General features: G+C 33.1%; 1 protein-coding gene across 1 annotated transcript in view; it reads right to left on the bottom strand.

Moving 5' to 3' along the window:
* The window catches only part of LOC124538069 (stromal interaction molecule homolog), a 53,457-nt gene that overhangs the window by 20,556 nt on the left and 11,180 nt on the right, over nucleotides 1-21,721 (bottom strand). The window contains exons 2-5 of the mRNA XM_047115073.1: nucleotides 6,021-6,151; nucleotides 5,484-5,603; nucleotides 3,079-3,191; nucleotides 2,251-2,366 (exon numbers count right to left, since the gene is read on the bottom strand). Coding sequence (XP_046971029.1) covers nucleotides 2,251-2,366; nucleotides 3,079-3,191; nucleotides 5,484-5,603; nucleotides 6,021-6,151 — 480 coding nt within the window. The remainder of the gene's footprint in view (nucleotides 1-2,250; nucleotides 2,367-3,078; nucleotides 3,192-5,483; nucleotides 5,604-6,020; nucleotides 6,152-21,721) is intronic.

Below are 21,721 nucleotides of genomic sequence, written 5' to 3'. Positions count from 1 at the left end.
GACCAATCAAATCTTTTCAAATTACAAAGTCAAGTTCACATTTAATTAATTATTAACTGATATTTTTATTTTTATAATTTAAATTTTGTTTATTTATATATTTATATTTAATTTATTCAAGCTGTACACGTAATAATTAATGTAACCTATAGCTACTAGATGACGTTATGTCAAAATATGTAAATTTCTACATCGCGATGGCAAGATTCGCAAACGATTGTATATAGTGTTAAGAATTTTGTTGATTAAACACCCCGATTCGATTTTTTATTTTAATGTGTATTTTTTACATTCATTATACTTAGTCTTTAAAACAAATATAATTTGTTGGAATTTTAACACAAATATGCATACACCTTCACCCTGCTGTTAAAAAAGATTTGATTGGTCAGAGGGCGGAGTAAAGCCGGTAAACAATGACAACTCACTGCATTCTTAACGCGAACAAACTATACAGGCTAAAGAAGATACATCTTACATCTAAAGAACATACGTTTTTGGGCGGTGGATACTACTTATCATTAGGTAAAGTATGATTAAAAACTCATCAACTTTAAATTAGCATTAAAATTAATTTCGGTATAAAATATAAGCCAATGTATTTATACAGATTCAGAACTTATATGAAATAAGTTCCGAACCGTAGTTTGGTAGCTGATTTACTAATTAAATAAAAATTTAACATATGACAGAATATAATTTCCAGGTATTCACAAAAAAAAAATCTTCGCGTTAAGGCAAGATCTAATTAAAAACATAAGTTGTGACACAAGCCGTGGACAATGGTGGGTACTAGAGAGATCATGCTGTGGGCTCCGAGGTCTGAGAGGCCAAGCCGCCATACACTCACTTGGGAAATGCCGCTCAGGGATGTAAAATCTAAACTTACGAGACAAGATTGATTGATTGATGATTTAACTAATTTTTGTATACATTTATTTATAATAAACATTCACATTATGTTCCTTGTACCGGTACCCTATATATGTAATTTACTACAAAAAATAAAAAATAATAAATAAATATGGCAACCCTGCAATGACGAAAATCGAAATATCAACGTGATACTATCAAGATTAATTCAAATCGGATATAGAACACATTACGCACACATAGATGTATTAAAACGCATACATACAAACGTAAGTACGTGCGTTTGTGCTCGTGTATGCGCATGCGTGCGTGTACGATTGATTGACTAATTAGCTATTATGATTTATTGTAACATTTTCTATCATTTAATTAACAACAATTAAATAAATCCAATACATAAAATAATGAATTGAATTTTATTGTAAATATTCTAGAAAAATAATTCGAATTATCATTTACATAAAATAAATATACAAATGCTCTTATTATATTTGTCTTTCACTACGATCAGTCTAAATGAACGCAGTAATTTAGTATTAAATGAAGTGTTCATAACTATGGCGATGAATTGCAATATTTTACATGTTATTAATTAATTACGTCTCTCCTGTCAGGAAGGTATGCTATGGAGGGGACACAAGGTCAGTCACAGTGGTTCACGGCAAGTGGGCGTGGTTAGTTGGTTATTTTTAGAGTTGAAACTATGACGTCATACATATTGATCCTGGTACTCTGAATATCAGAGAACATACAAGGGACGATATCGGTGGTAGTCTTCCATCGGTGATTAGTTTGGGAGTACTTAGTCTACTTCCAGTGGTAAGTTTCTTTCGCGAGTCACGTTTCAAATCGCAATGTTATACCAATATACTAACTACCCACGCCAAAATGGCCCAGTGGTTAGAACGCGTGCATCTTAACCGATGATTGCGGGTTCGAATCCAAACGAGCACCACTGTATATTAATGTGCCTGTGCCCGCATTATAACAGCGTGGTGGAATATGTTCCAAACCTTCACCTCAATGGGAGAGAAGGCATTGGGAAGGCCCAGCAGTGGGAAATGTACAGGCTGCTGTTGTTGTTGATTAGTATATAAACTATTATATACACATCATCACATACACTACTCTGATCCCAATGTAAGTAGTTAAAGCACTTGTGTTATGGAAAATGAGAAGTAACGACGGTAACACAAACACCCAAACCCAAGACAAAACAGAAAACTACTGATAATCTACATCGACTCAGCCGGGAATCGAACCCAGGACCTCGGAGTGGCGTACCCATGAAAACCGGTGTATACACCACTCGACCACGGACGTCGTCAAAAATAGTTTAAATAAATCTCTAATTCTATTGGTCCAAAACAAACTCACCTTTAGGGGGTCCGAAGAGAACAACATCCATCGCTTTTAAAGCAAGCTTCTGTTTGTGGATCGGATCTTTAATACCCAATACATTGCTCAAGTACTGCATGTTGTTGACCGCCAATCTGAAACAACAGTTATATTAATCAACTAGCCGTGCCCGCGACTTCGTGCGCATTTTAATGAAACAATAAAATATATAGTTGTAGCCTAAGTTACTCCTTATTACATCAGCTATCTGCTAGTGAAATTCCAGTCAAAATCGGTCCAGCCGTTCCGGAGATTAGCCGCAACAAACAGACAAGACAGACAGATAAAAATTGTAAAAAAATGTTATTTCGCTATATGCATCGTTATACACGTTGCATATAGCGAAATACATATGCATTAAGTAGAAAGCAATTATTTTAATATTACAAACAGACATACACTCCAATTTTATTGTATGTGCGAAAATGTTTGTAATATCTTAGAGGATAATTTTACCATCGGTTTAGTTACTTCTTAAGGGAATCTATATTCCAAGCTGGCGGGTAGTTTTAATTTTAATTTATACTGTAAAACAATTCAAATGATTCATCTATTTGAGTACAGAAATTTAATAGTACCATACGTTAGCGCGACACTGACTAAATAATTCTGACATTTAAAAGTGAAATTAAAGCTAAAGAACCAACCATATTCCTTATTTTTTTTAAAACTTAATTACAAACTTATAAATAAAAATATATATTAAATTTTATAAGCATTTTTTGTTTTGATTTTTAATTTTAATTTTTATTCAAATATACGTTATTTATTATGTATGTATTATAGCATTATTAGTGTCAGTTTTACCTTGGCAGGGTGGCTCCAGTGACGCGATGTTGAAGGAACAGTGTCTTGTACTGAGGCAGGTCGACTGACTCGGAGAGCCATTCCACCGTCTGTTCAACCGTCCAATTGTGTACCTAAAAATAAATAAATAACATAGAAAAATCTAAATGAACTAACCTACTGGATGGAAACCTACTCAAATCTGAAATGTTCGTGCCAAATCAATAGTGAACAAAGTGCTCTCCGGGCATAACTACTTACTTATTTATGTACTGGTACTATAGAAACAACAGGAGAAGTAAATACAAATGTGAAAATTGTTTTGATACATCACAAGACAATTGAAATGGTGGAAAATTGACCTATTGAGTTTCTTGCCGGTTCTTCTCGCTAGAATCTACTTTGCGAACCGGTAATAACTTTACATTTATTTTAAAAATGTAACATGAAGATTTAAATGCTTTTATGATCCTACTTGAATAAAAAATATTTTGATGTATCAAATCTTGGTCTACATGTTGAATATGCATTATGGAATCGCTTTTTGAATGACAGCGATGTGATTATCTGATCTAATAAAAGCCCACTTGAATTAAGTTTATTTTGATTTTGAAAGTCCTATTATTAAAAATAACGATGAATGAATCAAAAGCTCTTTGTGGTAAATAAGATAATTTTACCAGATCTATTGGCAATTTGTATGAAACATCTGAATCTTATATTTGTTCATACATTGCATCTATAAAAGTATTACATTGATACTACAGCTTTTTACTAATTTTACTGACTATTTGATTCAACGTTGATATAATGGGTTACATACTGCAGATCACGAGATTTCTAAAGTTATTCGGTTCTTACTATAACTGTTATCAGTAGCGGACTAATATTATCAGTAGCCCAAGGGCGGCAATTCGATGTTATATATTAAAATATTCAATTTATGTAAATTTGTAAATTCTAGATGGCTGTAGTGTTTTGATTTTGATGAAATTATGCAGTTACTAAGCACATTTTTAGTCTTGTTTAGGAATTGATCAGGGTAATGTGCATGCATTTGGGGGTCCCCCAAGACTGGAGATCCGGGAGAGCCACCCTTTCCGCCCCCCTGTTAGACCACCACTGACTATTATTAAGATTTAATTAATTTTTTTTATAATCCGCTTGGACTAATTAGAATTTTAGTACTGTGCCTCGGAAACACTTAAAGTTCCTGAACTCTACCGTAGTATCAGATTCCTCTAATTAGACACTAATTATGGAAGTCAATATGAATATAATTGATATTACTATTAAATAATCATTAAAATATTTGTATTAATTATTGTAATATTTATATCGAAAACATAAGTTTTATAGCACGTTTTCTGTTACACCGTCGACATAGTATAATTCCAATATATTTTTTAAATTCAATTTGATTTCGCGATATCTTAATGGCGAGGATAAACAAACAAATTTAATAAAACAGACAAAATGAACTATAGACAATCCATATGTTTGGTTCAAGCAAGATTAATCCCTAAATCATACACGTAAGTAATTAAATCCATCAGCGGGTCTAGAATCATTTAAAAAATCGTTTAAAGGAAAGCCCTGAATGAATGAAAATTATTAAACTTAATCGAAATTTATAAAACTTTACAGCACACAAATATTCACCCTCCTTTTACCCTCTACATTGATCGATTCCTCATTCAAATTCATAAGGCTTTTCATAATCTTAAGTGATAATTCTCGTGACTAAAACTTTAGCGGTTTAAGCGTGAAAAGGTAAACGTACAGTGTTACATTCGCTTATACAAAATTACTAGGTATTTATTCGATTGATCACGTGATGCAATTAAAGAAATGAATTTAATAATTTAGCAAAACTTTAAGATTGAAATCATTTCGAGTATTAACTCTATGCGACAATTAGACAATAGTCAACACTTTGGTAATGATCATATATTGATAGCCATTATTTTTTTTTATAATTATTTACGGATCGTCATTCCATATTCAATTTGCATAACTTGTAGACAATTTAAAATCAATAAACAATTTACCTACTTGATAAAAACAATTAAACCGAACTTAAAGCCACAGGCGAGATGGCCCAGTGGTTAGAACGCGTGCATCTTAACCGTTGCGGGTTCAAACCCACGCAAGCACCCCTATATATATATGTGCTTAATTTGTGTTTATAATTCATCTCGTGCTCGGCATCGAAGGAAAACATCGCGAGGAAACCTACATGTGTCTAATTTCATAGAAAATCTGCCACATGTGTATTCCAACAAACCGCATTGAAACAGCGTGGTGGAATATGTTCCAAACATTCTCCTCAAAGGGAGAGTAGGCCTTAGCCCAGCAGTGGGAAATTTAAAGGCTGTCGTTGTTGTATAGCCACAGACAAAACAAATGTATCAGTAGTACCTCACCTCTGACCGCAACCATGCCTCCCAGAGCTCCTTGACTGAAATGTGCATGTCATCGTTGTGATGGAAGGCGCGCTGCCGCTTCTCATAGCCACTGTCGTATTGTAACTCTTCGCGGAGAAACTGGAAAAAACAGGTGAACATTAAATTAAGGATAATATAACACATCGGGTTAACATTTATCCGGATTTCTCCAAACATAACCGGTTTTTACTTTCGGACTTCGATTAAAACTATTTCAATAAAATGTAAAACATCCAACAACATCAAAATGTATATTTTATATTGTAGTTCAACACTAAATGAATCGTGTTCCAAATACAAAAATCTTAATCGTATTTTCGATTAGCGCGAATAAAATAATACCTTTGTTATTTATTGATTTTATTATAAATAAATAAGGCACAGAGTAAAAATGTATCATATTTTTATACAATAGCATTCTATTCTAAATTTGAAATATTTACTTTTTTTTCAATTTAAGGTATTTTTATTCAAGCCCTGAGGTTTAATAGGCTAGCAAATAGGACTAATACTCACATCATCACTTTCACTTAAGTCGACGTTGCCGTTCGCGTCATCATCCAGCTGTCTATGCAGCTGAGTGATGGCCTCCAGTCCAGCGTGGTCTTGGAGACACGACGGTTCATTGTTGCATGCTTCGACCAGTACTGGAATTAAACAGACAATAGGTTATAGAACAATACAGAAAGTACGTCAACAAACTTATATATTACTAAATATTTTTATCTGACTTGAAAAATAGGGAAGTCCATCATTAAATTCTATTTTTTATTTTATATTCGTTACCTTAATAAATTCAGGTAATTTTAATAAATTACCGTAATAATTAAAATTACGTAATTTATTAAAATTACCTGAATTGGTAACTAAATCCTTTGTTTTGTTGGATAAGTCATACTCCCGTTAATTTTAAAATGATGAAAAATTACAATACGACTTTTTATGACTTCGAATTTCATACATAATCTTCTTTGAGTATTATTTGAAGTAAATTGTACATAAATAAACTATTAGACGAAATGGGTCAGTAGTTAGAACACATAAATCATAATGGAAGATTAATTTAAGCTAGCAAGTATCTCCTAATTTTACTAATTACGAACGTGCGAAATTTCCAAAATCGATACGAAGTTTTTTCATCAACAGTATTCATAGCTATCCAATTAAACTGTGGCGTTACAAAGCATTTTAAACAATGTAATTAACAACTGTTCGTACAATTATAAAAAAACCGGCCAAGTGCGAGTCAGACACGTTCTCGGAGGGTTCCGTACAACCTACGAAAATCTAAACCCATGAAACCCTTTAATGTGTTTATTATTCTGTTTTGTAGTATCTGTTGTTACAACAGCAACAGTATTACATCGTCTGTGAATTTTGAACTGTCTATCATTGTCATGAGATACAGCCTGCTGACGACGAACAGAGAAAGAGACGGATAGAGGAGTAATAAGGTATCCTTTGGTTACGGAATCCTAAAGAAACAGTTAGCGTATTCGATCAAATGGGTTCTAATGAAATAGATGACGTCATATTGTAGGTTATGATTTAGACTAAGATAGTTTGCTATTTATATCTATAATAATAATTAGGTCCCAAGCCCGGTATCGCACGAGTAGAATAAGGGTCAACATATCACTTTTATAGCATAATATGAATATCAATTAGTCGGCATAAATTTTCTAACACCAATTATGTATTATCATAATTTAGGTAATTTACACAAAACTTTAAACCTCGTGAATAAATCCGATTATAAATGAAAAAAACAAAACAAACCGTTTGGGAAAAACGTTAAAAAAAACGAGTTTCGTAATAAATTAGATAGAAATTTCATTAGGGCAAAACTTTATTCATACAATAATATATGTTTAATAATATTAAACGGTTGACTGACTAACTTTGTCTTAATCGTAGAATTATTGTAATCGAATATTATAAGTACCTATATTGTATTGTGTTATAAGGACCTTTTGAGGCGCTGGAAGGAATAGTTATATGATAAAAAAAAACGAAACCTTGTTTCGTGTTTCCATGTGCAGTAACGCTCTGAAGATATGTATATATTTTTTAATTATTGGCAATATGATAGAGATTTGGTAAACGACAACATAGTTACACATAAATTTAAATATACTAAATTATCGTAAGAGTTTTGATGTGTTTTAGAAAAATGACATCAATTGACAAAACACCAAGAACCAATTTTGAATGTTATATACAATTGTAATTGAATTAATTTTGGGTATATAATTATTGCGATAGCTTTCATAACTTCTATCGCGATGTAGGCGCAGACTATGAAAAGATTTTTGAAAATTAAAATTATAAAAGATTTCCTGAATGAGTAGGGAAATTTTACTCCCAGAAACATGCAGCTACTTATAATTTATAACTGAATAATTAGCTGAATCTTTCTCGAATACACCAACAATTATATATTTGTTATGATGGAATATGTATTACCTTCGCACTAGTTACGTGTTATTATTTTATACAATATCGAAAGGAATTAAGTAAATTTTATAGCACGGTGAATTTCCATAACTAAATATTTAGTCATTAGGACTTTTATCGTATTTTGACGATTCTTAATTACATATAGAATTTTCAAATATATTCTATAAAAACATTGATAACAAATACAAATTGTGTCAATAAAATGATTAATAAACGTTTACTGTTAATCGTCGAATGAGTACATAAGTGTTTACATTTGAGAGTAGGTTTGTAGGGAATTAATTTATTGTGAAATAGTCCAAATTTATACTCTATCGGACTTTCGTTCACATCAATTTCAACTTATTTTATTCAAAATAATATAAGGTTTTATATTTTTAATTTCTTTTTTTTTTTATTTTGTACCTCTAAAGAAAAAAAGAAACCCCATAATTACCCATCTGTCAAACTGTCTGTCCGTCAAAAACCTTTTACACGGGAACGTGTAAAGGTATAAAGTTTAAATACATGCCAAATACGAAGTGTGAAGTCAGTAGTCCCTTGGACGTTCAAATCATTAAGAATAAATATTCTGTTTATTAAGTGTTGATTTGTACGTAAAATGCCTTTTAAATATATATTCCAGTGACTATTACTATGTCAATATGGGTGGACAGATTTTCATTTGAAACACTCAGGTTTCCTAGCGACGATTTGTACACTACTATAAGCAATTATAAAATTCTGGGTTTTAGCTCACGATCATCGGTTCATTTGATATTTTAACGAATTTACAGCATGAGTAGAAGTTAATTAAAAATGCTGTCTCTTTTTAACGAATGTCAAATTAATGATGACGAAAAAGAATGAAAAAACTGAACAAAGTTCATAAGTGTACCTAGACCAGTTTACTCTATCTATGGCTATCTATGACTGTGAGTGAAACTCGTGCTTACATGACTAAAGTAAGCCGATAATAATTAAACGTGGAGTCACGCATCTTCATGAATGAACACATCTATTAGACACTTAATAAAATTAATCTAATGCTACAAATACTAAAATTACAATTGATATTATATTTTATTACTTTTATCATTATTTAATTAATGAGCATTTTCTGTTTATTTAAAGTAAGTAATGTAGGTCAGGGTTTTAGAAATATACGATATGCAAGCGGTTTGCCGCTTATTTGCATAGATAATAAAATTACGTAACCATTAAAAAAATATTGCCGCTATTCTGTATACGACTTGAACCCTGCATTTGAAGCAAATCTTTTTATTTCATATAAATATTCAAAATTATTATGAATAAATTCAATATGATTGAAAACTGTAAAAATTATATTAGATTTATATAACGAAACTTCAGTTTTTTATACATATATGATTTATTTTCTACTTGAATTTTCAAAAATAATACAAATACATGTATAAGTGTTTGCATATAAAACATATATTATCATAACCTTCACTGTCTGATAAGAGTTATCAGTCAAGACGACGCGACCCCCGCTTTTGTTTATTTATGAAACATACGGAATAAATTAATATATAAATATTAAATAGGCAATATTTTAGTAGACAGACGATGGCTCTGTCTACAGACACTGGAATCTTAAAAGTATTATCTTATCGTTGATATATGACATAGCTTAGAAGTTCTAGTGTCGTATTTTTATTGAACTAGTATTCTACCGCGGCTTTGCTCGTTTCAATGTGTCGGTTGTCATGTGTTAGGCAAAAAAGTATGTCCTTTCTTGGAAATCAAATTTGCTTCATATCAAATTTCATCGAATTCGTTTCAAGCCGAGCGGTTTGGTCATGAAAGAGCGTCAGATAGACAGATAGAGTTACTTTCACATTTATAATATTAATAATAATATAGACAAGCTCCAGATTCGCAGGGGTGCAATTTTGACACCAATTATTATATAAGATAATGTCAAAAAAATTGCGGCACCCAACGCGAAGTTTTTTTTAAATATTAATACATAATTATGTACTTATACATATAGGTACTTTAGGATTAGTTTTCTTTTATTATATTTTACAACGTAGCTTTTTTGTGTTGGGGTTTTCTAAAATTTTTAATTTAATATTTTATTTACAATATCATATGAAGCCTGTAAAATGATCAGTGTGTGTTCTCTACTATGTTATGCATGTGTTATACATTTCCTTTAATCGCTTTATCTATTAAAAAAATCGCATCAAATTCCGTTGCTTAGTTTTAAATATCCAAAGCATACATAGACAGACAGAGTGCGGGGAGCAAATTTGTTTTATAGTGTGTAGCGACTTCGCAAGCATTTTAGGGATTGATCGTTAATTGTTCGGTATAGGAATTAAGCCTATGTCCATCGTTGAGGTTCAAGATTGCTTCATTCTTAATTAAAAAAAAACAGCACGCAACTAGCCTTACAATACAAACATCTAATATAAAAATAAAATACGATACATAAAACGAGGTGGTATTCATTACTATGAATAACATTGGAATAAGCTATTTATACGTTGGTCGACCACAATTTAAAAAAAAAAACTTCAAATTCTCTTCAATGAGAAACATTATAAGTCGTATTCAACGTTAGTAATGGCGCGAATGAATAATGAAACCTTGAAAGTCTGTAACACTCGGTTACAGATAACTTCTCATTATGCTACGATAAATCTAGAAATGACCCACTAATAGTTGATATCCGTTGGAACCTTATTTCGGTGGTTCTTGTGCGGGCTCTGGTATACAATGACAATACAAGTGACGCATCTAGTATACAATTGACGAAGATCTATGCAAACGTATAAATATTTAGGAGAAATTATAATATCACGGCTATTACAATAGTCCAAACACGTACTTATAAATAAAAAAAGGCATATTGGTAGGGACTTAAATTTTATATCACACCAATCTTCTTAAAATGCTCTCTCCGAAAACAATGAAAATAAAATATAAAATGTGTTAATAAATACATTTTTCATCATTATCATTCACACTCCGTTGTAATCTCTATTGTGCTATATTCGACAAAAAATTGGTCCATACCTATATTTGTTTGAGATAAAAATACTCCGAGTCCGCTTGACCGATTACCATTAAAGGTACATAGGTATTATATAATATTATAACTACGTATATCGCCGCTGTATAGCGCTGCAGCAATATAGCGTGCAACTTATCGCCAGGAAAGGAAGTCTGCCGGATTTTGCTTGATTGATATACCTAGAACGAGTTGTCGCTCGCGACTGTGCTTGCGTGTTACGCGTTAGAGATACAAATATAGCCTGTGTCCTTACTTAGGGTTTAATTTGCTTCATACAAACTACGGATCAGTGGTTTGGTCGTGAAAGCGAACTGATAGAGTTACTTTTACATTTACAATATTATAATATAAAAGTATAGATTTCAATAGATAATCAACTATTACTGTCAACTGCTTATAGTCAGGTAAAGTTTGAAAGAGATGTACATTCATAATAGGCTATTTGACAATGCGAAAAATAAATTGTGAATTATTGTAATCAGTGTATATTATGAGTTTAAAAATGGTTATTTACTAATAAAACTTGAAAATAATACTTAATTTATTCAAAAATCAATAAATAAAAATGCATTTTTTCAAACGTTTGTCACGTGACACAAAACGCTCCTGATTGGCCGAGCTTATGATGAAGTCACTTTCTTGTAAACCTTGCTTTTTTACTATATGTACCACAGATTAAAATACAGCAAAGTGACGTCACCGACCCCATTGCAGCGCCATATTGTCTAAGTAACGTTTTCGCGCGTTATTTAAATATGGAATTTTTAATATGATATTTTTCAGCAAATATGTACTAGAAATAAAAAAATCAACTATTACTAAATAATATAAAATGGATTTTAAAAACCAGTCAAATAGCCTATTGTAATACAAGGTTTATAGCATATTTCCATTGTTAGGGTTATCTCTAAGTAGTTAGGGAATTCATAATTATGATTCATAAAGCTTTTGACGATAAATGAGAATATCGTCACGAAATGAACCGTCTCAAACGTTGAAATGTTATCAAAGTATTATTCATGCACAGGACGACGAAGCGAATTGCCGCTTAATTTATTTACATTGAAACGATTTAACGGTCAGACTCTGAGAATATTGTTACTAGTGAAACTCTCATAAAATTCCTTTTTTAATCAATTATATTTTGCCAAAACCGTATAAGAATGCATAAAAGAAAATTCCTCATTTTCTTTATGAGTCAAAATGAAAAGCGCTTGGAAATAAAACATGTTTATTTATTTATTTATTTACTAGTACATATAAGGATGTCAAGAATATGTTTACGTTGTTACTTGTTACGTTTTTTTCAGTTGCATATAAAACTATATCATATATAAAGGTTTTGTTTAAAGCTACAACATTCATTCGAATTTTGTAGTGTTTTAGGAATCATTTTTACTATCTATAACGCCTAAGGTAACGAACATATTTATCTGAATAAGGATTAAAAATGAATCGGAGATAATTCCTTTTCAAATAACCAGTAGTAATTTTCTAATTTGTAATTAATAAAAATAGTTATTATGAGTGTACATATTTTAGATACACACATTTAAATTGTTCCAAAACAATTTTCTATGTTTATGGTTTAATAAAAGGTTATTAATAAGAAATTATTTAAATTTACTTAGTATTTGTTAATTTTCATTTTCATAAATCTATAATGTACTACATATATAGTGTGTTGCGTCTTCGAGAAACTTCAATGACTGACGCTCTCGAAATCAGGACGTTACAAAAGATAATATCAATTGTATAGATGTTATTATTTGAAAGTTTACATTGATACTGGACATCAAATTTTAATCCATATTTACTCATACTATCGTTTACGTTGGACTGAAGAAAAAAATTGTGAAAATTATTAAGGTCTATACAAAACAGCACATTTAGATATACATATGTATAGTACGACACAACTTAGATGTAGCATCGGCAAATTCAATAAAACCGATTATTGTCGATTTACACAACCAATAGAAATAGATCCTTATCGCGTCATTCGACGCTATTCATCGCTATAGATTCTCGAGTCAGTTCAACCCGAGAAAGCAAGTGCATGTAAATCGACGTGTCAAGTTAACGAATATATTAAGGTCATATGATATTACGTTAGTGTAAAGAATATATTCACATAAGAAACTAAAAAATATTTAATTCGGATGTGATCGGTTTCATGATTTTTGCTGATGCTACATCTAAGTTGTGTAGTACTATACGTATATATGCAAATATTTGCATGTATCCAACTGCAAAAATGTAAACAAATCAATTCCTATGACAATGTTAAGTATGTACAGGATGTTTTGGCAAGCCGTTTGAATGATTCAATTCTTATACGCTAATATGATTCTGATGAACAAATTTAGGACGCAGACGAAGCCAAGTATGGAACACGATTCAGTTTCATCTATTTATTAAATTGCTAAAATTATAATATAGGAAAAACTATACGATGCTTGGCGAAATACAAAGCAATATTTCTAATATAAATTTAATATTTTATCAAAAATTAATATTAAAGTATTCTTTATTCAAGTAGGCTTATAGGGGCACATTAAAATGGTCATGATACATTATCTATACATTTAGTAAAATTGGAGTGTCTCTTTGTAATATTATGTTAGCCCTTTTTTGGGCGGAGACCTCTCGCTACCAAGCGTTATCAACACCATGCTCGGTAGCGAGGTGTGCTGGTCAGAGATGCGCTCCTTCTGCGAAAGTGTCATGTCGCAGAAGGAAGCAGCGGAGCGGGAGCGGGAAAAAAATGCCGCCGCTGACTCGCTCCGCAGAAGACGACCGGGGAGAAGGAAAAGGCGCTACGCGCATCTTCTCCCTCCGCCTCAATAGGCGCCGTAGGGACCAGGGGCGGTCCCAGTACCCTGGGAATCCCCCCTAGCTGTTGAAGGCCCGTCACGGTAGCATGCGTAAGCGATCCCGTGGCGTCCGCCGAAAGACGGAGAGGGTACCGCTGGTTTTTTAGTGGGTAAACCCGGTGTGCTTGGGCGCACTCGGCGTTCAGGGCTCCAGGGTGTCCCACACACCCCCCCACTTTCCATCACGTGGGGGAAGCGCGTAAAGCGTTTTTCCAGCGTAATAAAAAAAAAAGCCCTTTTTTACTCAATACGTATGTACGTACACGGTACATATACCAAAATAACATTTTTTACATTGTTGTCTGTCTGTTTGTTCCGGCGAATCTCAGGAACGGCTGGACCGATTTTGACGAGACTTTCACTGGCAGATAACTGATATAATAAGGAGTAGCTTAGGCTACAATAATAATTTTTTTATTAAATTCAAACGCGTACAATGTCGCAGGTACAGCTAGTTTAATATAAAGTTAACGGTTTGGAACGCAGATTCTGTCGAGAAGAACAGACAAGATACTCAATAATTACTACTTTTCACCATTTTAATTACAGAGTATGTTTAATAAGACTTGACGATCGCGACAGAGTAGCGTATGTATAGATAACAACGGAATGTTGTACATTAATAACAAACAAACGCACGTGCTTCCTACGTTATATTAATTACAAGAACATAAAGTTCGTTCGTTACTTTACGCGTCAATCGTCTAAATTTAAAGCGGCAACTAATCATATAAATAATTGTATAGTACATATAAAATAAAAAAAATCTTAGAACGTGTTGGATCTTTTTGTAAAAGTTATACGTATTTTGGTGTAGTAGTTAAGCTTTATCAAAAATACATTACTCTTTTTGCATATTTAATTAAATGTTCAATTTCTTTGTTTGACGTAAGTAGTAAATTTTGATTCAATTAATTTTCATACGATATGAATAAATAAGACAATTATTTATTATTATTGTTACCTCATAAATATATATTATAGTATGCTTAGAAGTCAATATCATATCAAACGGGCAATATTTCAGATTAGTAAGGACGAATTTAAATCAGTTGCCAAAACTTTTCGTAAGTTTCCCTTTATCTCTTTAGTCTTCTTGTGGTGACAAGTCTACTTGAAAAACATTTGATTGTTTGATACTTTAAATGCGGGTTGGTGGAATACACATGTGGCAGAATTTTTATGAAATTTGTCACATTTCAGCAGATTTCCTCACGATGTTTTCCTTCACCGCTGAACACAGATTAATTATAAAGACAAATTAAGCACATAAATTAGCGGTGCTTGCCTGGGTTTGAACCCGCAATCATCGGTTAAGATGCACGCATTCTAACTACTGGGCCATCTCGACTCATCCATCCTCACAAACCATTTATATTAGTAGGATTAATTTAATTACAACAACGTTATTAGTACCGTAAACATATTGTAAACATATAGTGCATAAACGTTAATTGACAGCTTTTGGGATGTGCGGGTTTTAGAGAAATGCTTATGTAATTTCCATAATTTATCAAAAAAAAACCATACAACGTATTTTATTTCAGTATATTTAAAGTATTACAAACATTTACAATCAGAGCAACTGCCAACTATTTCAGAAGAAACACACCATAATATTTCATTACAAATTCGTCGCGACGGTTATGTTTTCCTAACAGCTGTCTGCGGTGCTATTATGAAATTCACTTTGGATCTCACTCGTGACGTTTTCAAAAGCGACTTATGGTTAGTTTATTTATCTCACGGTATACAACGAAGTCGCTTTTCACTGTCTTTACGTTTCGATCGTAAAACCCACGCACGCCTGCACGAAATAAAACAAACCTAACCTCAGGTATTAACTAAAAGTGCTTTAAGCATTTTCGCCAATCAAAACAAATGAACCAAAATATTATCTGACGATAGCATTGAGTGTCAAAAAAATAATATCCTTTTATTTTTTTTCAATGGGTATTGATTGTTTTGGCGATAAGATATTAGTCGAGATAATAATCGGCCATGTGGGCAAATATGTACTATGTACACGATTATTATCACGATACGTTGCAAGCCTAATAGCTTATACAAATATGACAGCCATTCGGTATTACGAAGTAAGTTACTTAAGGATATTAAATCTATCATTGCATAGCACAAAACAAAGTCGCTTACCGCTGTCTGTCCCTATATATGCTTATATCTTAAAAATTACGCAACGGATTTTGATGCAGCTTTTTTTAAAAGATAGAGTGATTCGAGAGGACGGTTTTTGTGTATTTTATTATTTAGTATCAGTATTACACCCATGCGAAGCCGGGGCGATTAGCTAGTTTACTATAAAGGCTGGACAGTGTATATTTTAATTGTTAATTTAAAAACATTGAATCCGATACGATTTGTTCCACTTGCATTAGATAATTATTTAGCCTATAGTCAAATAACCTATAGGCTATAGGTACGACCCTGATAGGTTAAATAACAACCAGAAACACTACCATTTTTATACAATAAACGTACTAAACATTAATTTAGATTTTTCCTCATTTATTATACGGAAAGAGCCTTGTTTGCTTTCCTCGAATCGCCTTTCGGTAGCTTAAGTTGAACAAACATATCTAGCAACGGGACATTTTTTAATATAAGATACACACTATTAGTGCTCTTAAATTATGTTTAAACAAGCCTCTTGAATAATAAACTCTTATCAGATATTTTGAGTCGTAGGTATGATGTCTGTTTGTATATCGCTCATCAGGCTTCAGAACCCGGATGCTAAGATCAAATTGGATAGAAAATTAAGTAATTATTGGGATTTCTATTCATAAATTCCCAGAATCATGAAATCTGGATATTGCCAGTGTTTACACTTGGAAAGTACGTAAAGTCTATCCTGCACCTATACCTACCCTTACTGCTATACTCTTAGTGTCATTTGATTATATGAGGGATGTACAATGGAGATTGTTTGGCAAGGATTTGCGCCAACCTCTCATCAGGTATTCTTCCGCCAAACAGTAATACTTAGTATTGTTATTTTCCTGTTTGAAACATAACATCTTAGCTCCCAAGGTTGGTGGCGCATTGGCGACGTAAGGAAATGATGATATTTCCTTACACTGCCAGTTTTGATGACATTTGATCACCTACTTGTAAAGAGGAGACAACACTTGTGTGTGTTGTCTCCTCTTTTTTCGGTCACGCTGACGTCATTTTACGTGTCGTGTCAAGATTACAAGGCGCCTAGCTCGTGTTGATTTTCGTTTAGCACAGATCGGTTACTTTCATCGTAGTTTTATTGTTGTATTTCTGGCTCACGATATTTGAATTACAGTCATTGACATTGTGACGTAAAAATTTTCCACGAAAAGTTCTTTATTTAATGTTTAATGATCAAACAAATCCAAAAATAGCCAAATTAGCATTTATTATAACGACCACATTTTTTTGAAAGTTTTATCGAGATTGATATTGATAAGTATATTATCAATCCAATCCAGTCTCGAACCCTCTCTAGCGCTGGTCTTTGAATAAAGTAGCTGCTATTTTTTTAAACAATCCTGTGAAATCTCCAACCCATACCTTAGACCCGTACAAACGAATCATAACGTTTTAAAAAAATCTCACAAGCAGATAGTACTGGTAGTGCGTAATATTGATATCCGTTACGAATGATGAATCAAAATGTAAGACAATAGAATGCGACATCGAATCGTCCCGTATTCAACATTACATTAATTGAGATCAATTAATAGTAACATGTTATGATGGAAACGTCTGAACTGAGAAACACGAAGCTTGTGCACGAGAATGATTCCAGCATAGTCATACCTTAATAAAAAACAAATGGTCGCCCAGTGGACGAAATTCGGCGATAGTTCATTTTTTTTACCGACTTCTAAGAAAAGGAGGTTATTACTTCGACGTGTAACATTGTCAGAATTTAATTTATGTTAGGGTTGGTTAAGGCACCCTTTAATACAAATCTCTATTTTATTACGTAACTAATCATCCCCTGGAGATTATTTCTAATATAGCTATAAGGCATTATATATAATAATACATTAGTTCGTTGTAACAATATTAAACCACACGAGTACTTATATAAATAAATCTGCATCAATTTTGCAAAGATACATTAAATTAATATCTTTGAAAACAATAGTGATGATAGTAATCATATACAATAGTACTCATTGTTATACGACCCGACAGAGCTTTTTATGTAGATTTACTATTTTTACTTACGATAAAGGTTCGTTGTAGTAAAATTGGAATTTAATATTTCAAAGTCCACTGTAGTGGACAGTGTTTGGATATTGCGGGGGTTTTTATTATTATTTCCTTATTACATCAGCTATCTGTCAGTGAAAGTCCCATCAAAAGCCGTTAGCCGTTAGCCGTTCTAGAGATAAACCGGATCAAACAGACAGACTAAAATTGTAAAAAAGTTCATTTGGTACAAGTGCCGCATATATATACATATGCATTTAGAAACCATTGTTATACGACGAGACATAGTATTATTTTATGTATATTTATTTACTAATTTTACTTACGATAAAGGTTTGTCAAAGTGAGATAGCAATTTAATATATGAATGTACTTATTTATTAATCTTCATCCAAAACAAGCATTAGTAGGCAAGATGATTAAAGTTTAACAGACCAATTAAAATAAATTTAGTTGATTACGAGTTGTTAAGGTTGATTGTAGTGAGATTTGAATCAAATTGGTGTCTAGGCAGAATATATAAAACTTTATTTGTACTCTTACTGACATACGTAGTTGGTCCCAAAGTTCTGTCACTGGCACATTATTTTCCAATTTCGAAGACGATTTAAAAAAAGTTTAATTGCATTCCATTTTTGATTGTTTGTCAATTATTAAAAAACAAAAAGTTATCATTTGCCGCGATTTTTCACGATGGAGTGGACCGTCAAAGAAAACCGAATAGCAGTTTTAGCGTTGCACCGCTGTGGGCACTCGCCGAATACCATTTTCAAGTTGCTCAAAAATTTAAAAATATCGCTTAGGTTTGTGTATCGTACTATAAATAGGTACAATGAAGTTTCAAGTGTTGAGGATAAGAAAAGAACTGGCCGGCCACGCTCCGCCAAGGACACCAGCAGTGATCAAAGCAATCAAGGCACGCATACGAAGGAATCTGTCCGAAAACAGAAGCTGATGGCATTGCAGATGGGGGTCAGTAGAAAAACTATCAAAAAGGTTTTAAACGAAGGCCTTAAGTTGCGAGCTTACAAAAAAAAGTGTGGACACCTACTTAATGCTCGTCTAAAAGCAATAAGACTCAAAATATCCCGGGTGTTGTTGAAACGCTACGCGAAAAATCGACATCGTGATATACTCTGTACGGACGAAAAAATTTTCGATATAGAAGAAAAGTACAATAAACAGAATGATAGAGTGTATGCTGGGAGCTCTGAAGAAGCAGCAAAAAGAGTTCCGCGGGTGCAACATGGGCATCATCCATCTTCAGTGATGGTCTGGTTAGGAGTATCCTACTACGGACTGACTGAGGTTCATTTTTGCGAAAAAGGGGTCAAAACCAGTGCAAAAGTGTACCAAGAGACGGTTTTGGATCAGCATGTCAAAGACCTGCCCAACACGTTATTTTCAGGACATCACTTTGTGTTCCAGCAAGATTCTGCACCTGCACATAAAGCCAAGACCACTCAAGCCTGGTTCGAGCGTCAAAACATCGACTTCATAAGACATGAAGATTGGCCTTCCTCCAGTCCGGACCTTAATCCTCTGGACTATAAAATTCGGCAAGTCTTAGAGAGGAAGGTGTGTGCTAAGCCCCATAAAAATTTGGACGGTCTAAAGTCAGCTATAATAAAAGCAGTCGCTGAAATAGACATGAATATGGTGCGTGCTGCGATAGACGACTGGCCGCGGCGACTAAAGGCCTGTATTAAAAATAAGGGCGGTCATTTTGAATAATTTTAAGTTAATATAATTCCTTATTAAATGTTCTTTCATATAATATATAATTTATAAAAAACGAATTGGTACTTTTCTTTTTATCACTATTTTCATATATGACAGAACTTTGGGACCGACTACGTACATACAGAAACATACTCTGTAAATAAATACGAGTAACTACTAAGTTTCTCGTAGGTTATTTGCGGTGGAATCTTCTTTCAAAACAGGTAGTAGTTTTAAAATTAATTTAACATATTTTAACATGACGATTTAAAAAGTCTTTTACGGGCCTACTTGAATAAAGAATTTATGTTTTTATTTAACTACACATAATATGTCATATAAGACAATAGTATTTAAAAAGCGGAAATATGACATATCAAAATGTCATCGTTTATTTTCATTGAACTCATATTTATTATAGCATTGTCTTTGCAATATATGTATATATTTTTAACCAATGTATGTTGTATGTGGGTATGTTTATATCACAGCGTGTTGCCAGACTTGGAACCTGTCGGAATAATTCGTTGTGAACGTATACAGGGATTGAATAACAATCTAACTCCTACTGGAATAATACTGGGCTGGCACTTGTATCTTAAATAATTTATTAGAATATTCCATTACATATACAGGGCGAAAACAACAAATAAACAACAACAGCCTGTAAATTCCCACTGCTGGGCTAAAGGCCTCCTCTCCTTTTGAGGAGAAGGTTTGGAACATTTTCCACCACGCTGTTCCAATGCGGGAATACACATGTGGCAGAATTTCTATGAAATTTGTCACATGCAGGTTTCCTCACGATGTTTTCCTTCACCGCTGAGCACGAGATGAATTATAAAGACAAATTAAGCACATGAATCAGCGGTGCTTGCCTGGGTTTGAACCCGCGATCATCGGTTAAAATGCACGCGTTCTAACCATTGGGCCATCTCGGCTTGCAGGGCGATATCTATGTCAAATTAGGAGGAGCATAGTCAGTGGCGTAGCTATCGTAGGGCCAGGAGGTGCAGTGCATCAGGGCCCCGGAGTTCAGGGGGCCCTCTAAACTAAACCTTAAGCTTCTGCAGCTAGGAAATCACTACCCTGCGCACTAGATTTCTTATTTGGTATCTATAATTTTAAAGAATTATTAATTAAAAAAGGGCTGGGAAAGAGGGGGCGAGGGCCCGATTCTTTTTCTATGCACCGGGGCCCTTCCTCACCTAGCTACACCACTGAGCATAGTCATATCGTCGTCATAAGATTTTATTTTTCAGCAGACAAGAGTAACACTCATATGTATTTTGATATTGGGAGAAAAAAATAACAAAAAGGATATAGCTCTATCCTAACGCTAATAAAATGTCAATTCCTATATTTAACTTATAAAATGATTTGTATAGTGATTTAAGGTGAAACAAATGAATCTACACAGTTCATCCAAACACCATATCCGGTAACAAATACTGTGTCTTCATATACTACAACAATACATATTCACTTCAAACGGTCACTCTACATAATAATGCAACAATTAGTCATCAAGGCGTTTCGTATAAGGATATAGCGCCTCATACTGAGCCAGTGATCTCAGACGCGAGCTGACGATGTCAGGGATGCTATGGACCACGTCTCGTGACATCAGTTATCACTGCCTGCTCTCTATATCTATTCAGTAGCAAACATCAGACGTTGACTCGTATGTTTATATGTATACTAGAGACTTAGAGAGCCTACGATTTGAATTTAACAAAAAAGTTATTGTTTAGTTCGCAGATTTGACTATAAGCTACCAATACCTCATGCGTGTTATAGAACATTGATATACTTAATTAATTTTAAACAAGTAAATCTATACATATAATAAAATTGGAATGTCTATTTGTAATATTAAGATAGCCCTTTTTTACTCAATGCATATCTATATATACACG

The sequence above is a fragment of the Vanessa cardui genome, chromosome 19 (genome assembly GCF_905220365.1).
Source record: "Vanessa cardui chromosome 19, ilVanCard2.1, whole genome shotgun sequence".
In the NCBI taxonomy this organism is placed as follows: domain Eukaryota; kingdom Metazoa; phylum Arthropoda; class Insecta; order Lepidoptera; family Nymphalidae; genus Vanessa; species Vanessa cardui.
Note: the sequence above shows the minus strand (reverse complement) of the source record. Positions and strands in the feature narration are given on the sequence as shown.